General features: G+C 48.4%; 1 protein-coding gene across 1 annotated transcript in view; it reads right to left on the bottom strand.

The window, feature by feature from the left end:
- Positions 1-11583, bottom strand: part of RREB1 (ras responsive element binding protein 1) — a 113427-nt gene that overhangs the window by 52549 nt on the left and 49295 nt on the right. Inside the window, exons 4-7 of the mRNA XM_010835882.1 lie at positions 11475-11572; positions 10671-10883; positions 6393-6482; positions 5161-5324 (exon numbers count right to left, since the gene is read on the bottom strand). Of these exons, the coding sequence (XP_010834184.1) occupies positions 5161-5324; positions 6393-6482; positions 10671-10841 (425 nt within the window). The 5' untranslated portion in view covers positions 10842-10883; positions 11475-11572. The remainder of the gene's footprint in view (positions 1-5160; positions 5325-6392; positions 6483-10670; positions 10884-11474; positions 11573-11583) is intronic.

Genomic DNA, 11583 nt, shown 5'->3' with positions numbered 1-11583 from the left:
CACAAACTCAGAAACACCCTTCAGCCAGGACATTCCCCAGGTCGCTGCAAGCCTTCACAACGCTTTCACAAACACTGCACTTGAGTGCAAGTTCTACGTGAGGTTTTACCATGCCACTTTGGTGAAGTACAGAAAAATCAGAGATTTCTGAAAAGTTCTGCAGAAGTAAAACTAGAATTCAGTTCCCAACAATTAGTCCTCTCCTGTAAATCAAGATGACTCACACAATAAAATCAGCACAAAATAAAAAATTAGCACAAAATAAAATCAACACAAAATAAAAAATTTCTGCTTTAGAAGAAAAATACTCATAAACAGTAATTTACATAGATGAGAATCTCAGGGTAATATCAATGGTTGGTCTAGAAAAAATTCAATATAATTTTTAAGAACACACGCATGCTAAGTTGCTTCAGTCATGGCAGACTCTTTAAAAGCCCATGGACTGCAGCCCGCCAGGTTCCTCTGTCCATGGGATTCTCCAGGCAAGAATACTGGGGTGGGCTGCCACGCCCTCCTCCAGGGGATCTTCCTGACCCTGGAATCAAACCCGCGTCTGTTATATCTCCTGTATTGGCAGGTGGGTTCTTTACCACTAGCTCCACCTTATAAAAATCAATAGAAAGTGATTTCAGGCTCACCAAATAGAGTGGACTATGCTAGTTGGATGGCTCAAATAGTTTAACATTGAAAATGTTTTACTACTGGAAATTATTTTGAAAGAGGGTAAAGCTTGAAAGAGTGCTTTTTTCTAATATACAAAGTGACATATATTTTTTCTAATATACAAAAAACTGTATCAATTATTTCTCATGGCCTCTAAGCCTGACAGCCTATGTTCAAACCTTGGCACTGACTTTGATCCTAAGCAAGCTTCCTCATCTGCAAAATGGGATGATAACTGTACAAACCTTACAGGTAAGAGCACATGAAGATAAACAAAGATCTATGAGGAAACAGAAGGACGATGTATAAATCAGTTGGAACTGACAGTACTGCTAAAAAACACTCCACCCAACAACAGCAAGAACACACGCCCTTCTCAACAACACAAGACGTTCTCCAGGATAGACCATGTGCTCAGCCATAAACCTAGCCTTAATAAATTAAAGGAAAAAAAAATTGAAATCATGGAAAGCTTTCTTCAATTAACAATGCAATGAAGTTCAAAATTAGTAATACAAAGAAAGTTGTAAATATGTGAAATCAAATATATTCCTAAACAACCAATGGAAAAATCACAGAAAAATTAGAAAATACTTTGAGATGCATGAAAAGGAAAATACAACATACAAAAATTTATGGAATGTTATGAAAGCTATGTTTAAAGAAATATTTACAGCTGTAAATACCTGTCATAAAAACATTCTCGAATAGTCTTCTACCTGAAACACTAGAAAGAGATGAGCAAGCTAAACTCAGAGCAAACAGGAGAGAAACAGTCATGCTTAGAGCGGAAAATTTTAAAAATAGAGAACAGAAAAGCAACAGAGGAAAATAAATCAACAAACTGAAAAGTTACTTCTTTTAATGCTAAGTCGCTTCACTACTGTCCGACTCATTGCAACCCACTGGCTGTAGCCTGCCAGGCTCCTCTGTCCGTGGGATTCTCCAGGCAAGAACGCTGGAGTGGACTGCCATGCCCTCCTCCAGGGGGTCTTCCCGACCCAGGGATGGAAGGTCTTTTACGTCTGTGCGTTGGCAGTCGGGTTCTTTACCACTAGCGCCACCTGGGAAACACCTGTTTCTCTGACGAGACGACCAATAAAATTGTTAAATGTTCAGCTAGATTGACTACGGAAAAAAACTGAAAAGACTCAAATTACTAACATCAGGAAGGAAAGAGGAGACGTTACTGACCTTACAGAATAAGGAGGACTGCAAGGAGACACTAAGGACAACCATACGCCAACCAAGCAGATAACGTCCATGAGATGGCCGAGCTCCTGCAAAAGTCGCAACTACGGGAACTGACTCCGAGAAGAAACAGAGAACGTGACGAGACCCATCTCAAGCAAAGGACCTGGATTAGTCCTATACAAACCTCTAGGGAAGAAAAGCCCGGATGGCTTTGCCGATGAATTCTACCACATATTTACATGAAAGGAATTAATATCAACTCTTCACGAACTCTTCCAAAACAGAGAGGAGGACGACAGAATATTTCACACCTCACTCTATGTGGCTCGTAATTACCTCAAAGAAATGCAAGCAACCCGGAATATCCAAAACAATCCAGGGAGAGAACTAAGTTCAGAGATTCGCATCTCCCAATTTCCAAACTCACCCAGAGCCACAGTAATCAAGGCCATGTTAGGCCTTGGGAGAGACACACAGACCAATGGAAGAGATCTGGCAGCACAGATGGAAATCCTTACGTTTATGGGTAACTGAATATTGGTAAGGGTGCTAAGACAATTCAGTGGAGAAAGAAAAGGTTTTAAACAAACAGTACAAAAGGCTGAACCTGGATTCCTTCCTTACACTCTACACAAATGTCAACTTAAAATGAGGTGTAGACGTAAATGTGAAAACATCGAAATTATGGACTCATGGGGCTGCACTTCACACCTGGTGGGGTGGCTGTCATGAAGAAGACTGACAGTAACCAGTGTGGGCAAGGGTGTGTAAGACTGCAGTCCTCACACACTGCTGGTGGGAGTGCAAAATGATGCAGCTCCTCTGGGAAACAGCGTGGCTATTTCCCAAAATGTTAAACATGACCCCGCAACTCCCCTCCTCAGTGGCTACCCAAGGGAAACAGAAACACATGTCCACACATAACCTGTACAAGAATGTTCACAGCAGCATTACTTGTAAGGGCCAAAAAACAAAACCACTCAAATATCTGCTGACCGATGAAGAGGTGAATAAAACGTGGTATGGCCCTACAATGGATTGTTACATGACAAGAAAAAAGATGCTACAACGTTGATGAATGTTTGTTTAAAGCGTTAAAGCTAAGTGAGAGAAGTTGGTTAGGAAAGCCTGAACGTTCCATGAGAAGTCCACAGAAGGCGAAGGCACCGGGGAAGCAGGGCTCGAGGGTGGGACGTAAGGAGAAGCCACTGTGAGTGGCTGTGGGCTTCCTTCTGGGACAATCAAAGTGCCCTCAAATGGGGTAGGAGAAAGCGAGGAAATTGCCTGAGAAAGTAATACTTCCAGGATTAGATTTTGATACAGAAGAACAAAGAATTTTTTTTTAAGCAGGAGGAATAAAAGAGAGCAAGCAAAACAAAACAAATGGCACACAGAAGGCAAAATGATACTAACAGGCTAATGTGGAAGCAAAAAGCTAAAGCTAAAAATTATTGCTGTTTAGTCTCTAAGTCACGTCTGACTTCTTTGAGACCCCATGGACTGTAGCCCGGCTGGCTCCTCTGTCCATGGGATTTCCCAGGCAAGAATACTGGGGTGGGTTGCTATTTCCTTTTCCAGGGGATCTTCCTGACCCAGGGATCGACCCTATGTCTCCTGCATGGCAGGCAGATTCTTTACCACTGAGCCACTTGGGAAGCCCAGAAGCTAAAAAATTAAAATAAACATTCTTAGGAGATGAGGGGCAAAAAGAATAGGAAATTATGTATATATATATAAAAAGGTAACACCTTTCACGGAGAAGGCAATGGCACCCCACTCCAGTACTCTTGCCTGGAAAATCCCATGGATGGAGGAGCCTGGTAGGCTGCAGTCCATGGGGTCGCTAAGAGTCGGATACGACTGAGTGACTTCACTTTCACGTACTGGAGAAGGAAATGGCAACCCACTCCAGTGTTCTTGCCTGGAGAATCCCAGGGACGGGGGAGCCTGGTGGGCTGCAGTCTATGGGGTTGCACACACAGAGTCAGACACGACTGAAGCAACTTAGCAGCAGCAGCAGCAACACCCTTCATCAAAATCCTTTAATATACTGATACATTCCACAGCATCATACTCTATCCTGCTTCAAGGAATTCAGACTGAGACATCCATAGGATTCAAATTATTGAGTTACTCAGAAATGCAAATAACAATAATAAGTAACACTGGTTGCCTGCCAACCATGTGCTGAACTCATTATCTTCTAATCCCCATCCTAGTCCAACGAAGTGAATACTATCAAAAATTTCAATTTAAAAACGAGCAAAGTCAGGTACCAAGGTTATGCAACTTGCTCAAGGATGGAAAACTTGTAAGTAGCAGAGGTGAGATTTGAAATCAGGACCTAATTCCAAAAATCCATAAGTTTACCACCATACCAGTGTGTATACCACCACACCAGTACACCATCAGGGGGTCATAATTTTACGTAGAATAAATGGGACCGTCTCATTTGAGTACTTACATATGATAAAATACCAATTTCACAACTATGCAAACTTTTCTTTTGAAATACACATGTAAAAAAAAGTTAGCCAACTTTTTAAAAGAAATCAATATAATGCTTAAAATGGAATATGGAAAAATAAAAACAGCCTGATTTTTTGAGAAGGTGAAATTTGGGTCCCTTTAAAATGTTTTCCTAGATTTCCAAGGTTCCTAAAATATTTGTGTAAAAAAAGAAGACAAGTTTGTTCTGACCCCTAAATCCTAAGTCCTCTTTCTATTAAGAATATTTTCCATTGGTTCCTCCCACAATATTTTTAATATGCCCACCACTGAGCTTTCTCCCACTTCAGAGCAAGCCTCCTTCTCCCTCAGGAAGTAAATTCCTGACATTTATCAGATTTTTCCCTTCATTTTATCCTATCTTATCCTGAAGCTCTCCAGCCCACTTAACTATTTATTCGATGCTCCAGAAATGTTTCGCCCTGCAGGGAATCCGTAGGCATATGCAAATAGTTTTAAAAAGGCAAGGGTTACTACGCTAATCCTCTAGGGTTTCTCTGCGTCTGATAAGCTGCCCACCTCCGTATCTCAGCAAAGAAACTCCGACTGGCCAAGGGTCACCCTGAGGATTCCCCCATCAGCCACAGACCAAGCCTAGGTATCACTGGCTCCCAGGAGCAGACACCTCTGACACAGTGGAGACTGTACAGGCAGGCAGACAAAACCAGCGATGGCTTCTCCACACAGGAGCGGACCTCCTCTTGCCTTTGGGCAAGACGGCCGGAAGGCCACTCTGCTTTCGGTCAGCCCCCTGCGGGCTCCAGGCTGCGGACGCAGGCCACCCGCACCCACCTGTGCATGTTCCCGTTGGTGGTGAAGGACTGCCCGCACACGGTGCACTTGTAGGGCCTCTCCCCGGAGTGCACCAGCATGTGCCGGTCCAGGGAGCTGGCCGAGCTCAGCGACTTCCCGCAGATGCTGCACGAGTGGTCGGCCCCGCCCGTGTCCGTGTTGTGCTGCGGAAAGCAAGGATCACAGCATCACCGAGGGGGACGGGTCAAGACTCCGCAATCGGGAGGGTAAGTTCAGAGCTTCACAAATACACGCACATATAAACACACACACACACGTGTATTAAAACACCAGCAATGCTTCTTGGCTGTTTTTTTGTTTTATTTTAAATGTCTTCCCGAATATCAAAATCCATCGGGACCAGAGACAAATCTTTGGTTCGCTCTTCCGTTTCCGTGTTCCAGGAATAACGAACACTTCTTCCGCCAGGCTCAAAATGAAGGTGGGGTCTTTGCAGGTCTTTTTCAGAGGCACATGTAGATGAACTGACCACAAAAACGAACGTGAGCAGGAAGACTGAGCTATGCGGCAAACGCGAGGACAGGCCTCACTGAGTTCTTCTGCTTGATGCCTCGGTCTAGTGTCAGAGAGAGAACTGAGACCCGCCCGGCTTAGGGTTCCGGCCTCTGACGCCTCAGTCTAGTGTCAGAGAAGAGAGCTGAGACCCGCCCGGCTTAGGGTTCCGGCCTCTGAAACGTGTTACGAAGGAACATCTCTGTCCGAGCCCAAGTTACTAAACGGTGCTATTATTCAGCACCACTTATGATGTGACTACTGTCAGTCCTTCACCGTTCTGGGGTCAGTACTATCTCATGAACCATCCACAGCAGGCAAGGGAGAAGGACAAATCTCCTAATAAAGAAGAAGAGCCAAAAGAGATCCCAAATCAAGGGAACTCCCTGCTGCATGATGTAAGTTTACAACAGCGCAGATAATCGGGATCTACATCTACAATCTCTGTGCTGTGAAGAGTCTGGTTCACGTATGATGAGAAGTCTGTTATTTGTGATCGGTTAGCTAGATGTTTGCTGAATTCTGAAAAGGTGTTCCGTGTGCCCTGGGACTCTGTCACAGTAACACGGACACACGAAAACTGTCTCATAGCCGCGCCTCAAAATTCTCAGGGTATTACATTTAAATTAAACAGCCACAGTTCGTCCATTAAGATAAAAAGTCGCCTCCCCTCTTAACGAAGAGCTATGTGAAACAAAAACACAGGAGTGTTAGCTGACCTGGCGAATGTGCATGGTTAGCTGGTGCTGGGTGGTGCAGACCTTCTCGCACAGGGGGCAGTTGTAGGAAGACTTCTCCTCTTTCGTCTCCTGAAAAGAGAGGATAAAAGCATCCGCTGCAGCCCACAGTGAACTGGTGCCTCGCATGTGTGTTACACACACCTGTGTCTCATGAGCTGCAGCAACAGAGCAGCTGAGAGCATGGGCTCTGGAGCCTGGCTGGGTGTGAGCTTGTCTGCCCTCCATTTCCTCAGTTATAAAATGGGGAAAGCCATAGCATCTACGGCGTCACGCTACGATGAGGAGTAAGTCAAAGAGCTCACAGAAGGCACGAGCACAGTGCTCGGTTCAGGGGCGAGTGCTCGATAAACGGCAGTGTTCTCGTTAGACACCACTTAGTGAATCATCGGGGACAGTGAAAAATTAAGCGTCAAGTCACAGCTGAGCTAGAACAGGGCTGTACTCCTCCCCAAGTCTGACCCAGGCTCCAGTCACTTGTTTCTGCCTGGTCTTGAGCCCCCAAGATACATGAAAGGGAATGGAGTTCTCATGACAAAACCCCACCCTCCTGAGGGTGGAAGGCCCCAGTGCCCACCTGGGTGCCCAGTGGGGAATCAGTGGGACACTTTATGGCTGGAGCACCTGCCCACCACTGCTCATAAATGGTAACGAAGTGTGAGGAAGGGAGGGAGCCAGCTTTGGGGCTGGACCCTCAGGCATTTTCAACAGCCGTCTTTTTACTTGCACTCATTCAACTGAATTTCTGTTCCTTGTGAATAATACCAATTATTAAACAGTTACTATGCACATGTGAAATGGTGGTTTTTTTCACACAACCATTAGAAATGGCCACTGTTACAGATCCCATTTTCGGGATGAGGAAACGGGTACACAGAGGCAAGTAACCTGCCCCAAACCAGAGCCAGGATTAACACTCAGGCCAGCTGCTCAGAGCCCATGCCCTAACCACTAGGCGACACAAGTCTGACCCAGAAAGGATTGACCCCAAGGCACAGAAAGCAAACACCCTTGTGGCTGGCTCATGAGATGATGATGATAAAATAAAAGCCACCCTGAAAACCATAGAGACAGATGGCCCCGTGCACCATGCGGGGTGGAGTGGACGCACGAGGGGGTCTTGTCCTCAGCTCCCACGGGAGGCCCCTCTCGCTGCTCAGAGGTGAACAAGCCCCCTGGTAGGTCACGCACGCCTTCTCTCCTTGGGTCTGAGAAGTAAGTACACTACACATCTTCACTCTCTTATTAAAAAAAATCACAGATACGTATTTTAAGGAAGTATATTAACCCAGAGACAATTAAAAAACAAACAAACAAAAAACTCCAGCCCTGCAGCCTCACTCGGTCATTATCCGCCTCTACCCCTCCCAGAGGCAGAAGGTGTGTGCACGCCGGGAGGCAGGTGCTCTCCGGTCAGGATGCAGCTGGCCGAGAACCACCAGACAGAAAGCACTAGCAACAGGCTGAGGGCCCTCGCCTGGCACTGCGGGATGCCTCCGGGCTGGCCCAGACTCTGTCTCTGGGGTGTTTTTGTTCAATTATTAGATTAGCAACAATGTGTATTAAAAAGCAGTTCTGGGAGCTTCTTCCCTGGGGGTCTGACTCCACACTCCCAGCACAGGGGCCTGCGTGCGATCCTCGGTCCGGGAACTGGACCCCACGTGCTACAATGAAAAGGTCTCTCTCATGCCACAACTAACACCCAGCACAGCCAAACAGACAAATGTGTTTGTACGTGGTTTGTTTTTTGCTTCCACTGTGTGGCACGCAGAACTTCCCTCACCAGGGTCAATCTGTGCTCCCTGCAGTGGAAGCGTGGAGTCTGAATCCCTGGACCAGCAGGGAAGTCCAAAAAGAATTTTTTTTAAAAGAGATTCACTGGAGGACGTAAATAAATGTAAAAAGCCAGGCCCTCCAAGTAGCCAGCCTCTTGAGGATGAAAATTCCCTAAAAAAAAAAAAAAAAATCACCCTGTGAGCCCCATGAGGCAGACACCAGAAGCGCTGAGTGGCCCCTGGGACTAAAGGGATTGACTCCGGGCTCTGCCATGAACTGGAGCCCGATCCCGTTTGGAGGTGGGCAGCGGTGCGCTGCGGCCCTCAGCACAGAGTCATGACATCCACGATGATCTGGGAGGAGGAGTCTCCAGACTCAGATGCGATTTTAAAGACAAAGCAGGCAGAAGAGGAAGCACTGCGACGCCGGCGGAGCCCTGCTGGAGAGGCCCGAACCCAGAGGCTGCGGCTGTGCTGGTAGAGGGAGCTTGCTTCCCGAGCTGACAGATAAAATTAGCAGCTAATGTGATAACTAACCATTCCATAATGAAACAATCTGGCACCCTTACTGGCTTCCAGCGGTGGCTAATCTGCCCTGGAACTCTGCTCCTCAGGGCGCCCTCCAGCCCTCCCGTCCAGCCCGGTAGGGACCACGCTGCGTTTTTCTAACGCGCTATCTTCCCCATCCTGCCTCTCGCCCAGACCTCCTTTCAAAAGCCTAAGCCGGTGCCCTGAGGAGCCCAGAGGACACAGGAGGCGGGTGACGAATGGCCCAGACACCCCTGTGGGTCCCCTGCACGCCCCACGTGCAGACAGAAGGCCACGGGTCCCTCCACGGCTCTACCTACTCTCTGAATCCCTGGGACGGGACCGAGCCTGGACTTGGGCCGGCTCTGCCCCTGCTGGGTCGTGCTGGGCTCTCTCAGAAAGAGCTGGCACCCGGCACACAGTGCCTGGCTGGAAGGAATGAGGGGCAAACACTGTGAAATGGGGGGATGGATGGATGGACGGACGGATAGATGGATGGACGGACAGTCACGTGAGACTGAAAATAAACCTTTTCTTCCCAGAGCTAGCGCTCCTTCTTGGCTCAGGCCACAGTCAAACAGGCTGAGAATTTTCTCAGGTACCCACAGGAAGAGAGGCACGCGGAGAAAAGGAAAAAAAGAGAGAAAAAGTATCAATGCCCCCACCCGACAGCATCATTTAACTCCGAGTCTTCAGCCTTGAGGACGAGGTGGAGAAACAGACCCGCCTCCGTCGCTGGAGGGATGTGAGGCTGGGACTTTTTCTGGAGGGCACCCTGTACGGGGCCGTGACTCACGCTGGACTTCTACCAGTGTATAGGGGAACATCACGCTGGGCTGGAAGGACTGTGCTCAGACAATTCTGCATAAGGACAGTCACTTTGGGATTATTAATAAAAAAGAAAACTAACTCACAAAAGCCCAACAGGTTTACCTTCCTGCCCATCCCCGGTCTCCAGATAGTCAGAAGGCTGCCTTCTCCCAAGGGTGTGGTGGGACTCCACCGAGTCAGGGAAGCCAAGCAAAGGATGTTCACACCATGTGGACGCAGAGCAGAAAGGGGAACGGCCACCTCGCTCCTCGGGCACTGTCGAGCACACTGCTGCAGGACAGCAACACTTTCTCAAGTGCGCCATGGGGACATTAAGACTCATCTCATTTCCCAAGGGAGGAAACACGGCCTTTCATAACATCCCTGACGTCCTATGCCCCTGCCCACTGCGATGATCTCTGAAAACTCAAGAGGAACACATGGCATCCCAAGGGGGATCCTCAGGCACCCAGTTGCGTGCCTTGTCAAGGCTGGAAAGCTGGAGAGCAGTCCAGCAGAACGAGGACTCACTGGCTATCTGTGCTGCAGACACTTAAAAAATCAAGGAGGAGGCATCGTAGAACCAATTAACCAGCTGTGTGAGTGAAGAAAGGAACCGCGTCACAGGAGAGGAGCAAGTTGAGCTCTCTGCCTCGCCTGTACCGTGAAGAGAGCATGCGTGTGTGTGTGAAAGTCGCTCAGTCGTGTCCAACCCTTTGCGACCCTATGGACTGTAGCTCACTAAGTTCCTCTGTTTCTGGGATTTCCCAGGGAAGAATACTGGAGTGGGTTGCCGTTCCCTTCTCTAGGAGATCTTCCTGACCCAGGATCAAACCCAGGCGTCCTGCATTGCAGGCAGATTCTTTACCCTCTGAGTTAAGAGACCTTGGGTTCAAATCAAGTCACAAGGTCACAGGGTGGGGCGGGGGGGTGCCGGTAGGGGTGCTCTCATCAACACTGACACTTCAGCACAGAAAACCTTCTCTGCGAATGGAAACCGACCTAAGTTACAATTAGCACCTGAAAAGGGATCATGGCCTCTGGGTGTGTCTGTGCCGTTCAGACCACGTCCAGGGTTCTGGGACTCAAGGGGACATCCCTCCCTCAGTGCTCTCACGGAAGCCACTGCACGCGCACGGACGCTTACCTGGTTCCTTCGGCCAATCCGATTTGGTCCCGGAGGCTTCGTGGGGGACTTGACGCTCGGGGGCCCCCCGCCATTCTCGGCGACCTTCCCCACACTCATGACTGCTGACATCATGGTGTTGATGGAAGACAAGTCTGAACCCTCCAGGCCAATGGGCGAGCTTGACGTCATTGGGACAAGGGTTTAAGCTTCTAGAAAGCCTCGGCCACAGAACTGAAAGTGAGAAACTGCTGATGTGATCGCTGGGAAGTTGAGGCACCGGGCAGGCAGGTGGCAGGGGCCACGGCTACCACCGCTGCAGCCAGGTTAAGCCCTCCCCTTCAGTTCAGCCGACACACGTGCCCACGTGACTGAAGCTTCCATCTCAACCAAGCGCTGTCACACTGAACTGACTGCCTTGCTTCCTTTCTGAGTATGGGCCACCGACGAGGTGACCCAAGGCAGGTCCTCTTCCTTTGCTAATCTTTGACGAGGCAGAGTGGGAAAGGCTCCAACAGTTAATAAGGCCGGGAGGGCCCATCTGGCCAGCGGCCTCCTAGCAGCCTACTCACTACTGCAAGCGTGTTCTAGACCCAAAAACGTAAGGTGAGAAACCTTGGCTCTCACCTAACTCCAGCCCGCAATACCCGATTTTAATGCGGGAGTCCAAACTGTAAGACAACTGAGAAGCCACACTACCACCCAACGTTACAACCAAATTTCAAATCAGCATAAAAAAGGCTGTTTCTTAAAACATATGAAGATGTAATGTACCTTCCCCCAGAAAATGGAAGGAAGGAAAACCCAGCCCGCACTGGCGATTACCTCCATTCTCCGCCCCAGCTGATGCACTATGAGCGCGTCATCTGCTGCGGGGGTTGGGCGCACGGACGAGGCAGCGAGGCTGGGGGGGTCCTTTTTCTTTTCTTTTTGT

The sequence above is a fragment of the Bison bison genome, unplaced genomic scaffold (genome assembly GCF_000754665.1).
Source record: "Bison bison bison isolate TAMUID 2011002044 unplaced genomic scaffold, Bison_UMD1.0 scf7180017864053, whole genome shotgun sequence".
In the NCBI taxonomy this organism is placed as follows: domain Eukaryota; kingdom Metazoa; phylum Chordata; class Mammalia; order Artiodactyla; family Bovidae; genus Bison; species Bison bison.
Note: the sequence above shows the minus strand (reverse complement) of the source record. Positions and strands in the feature narration are given on the sequence as shown.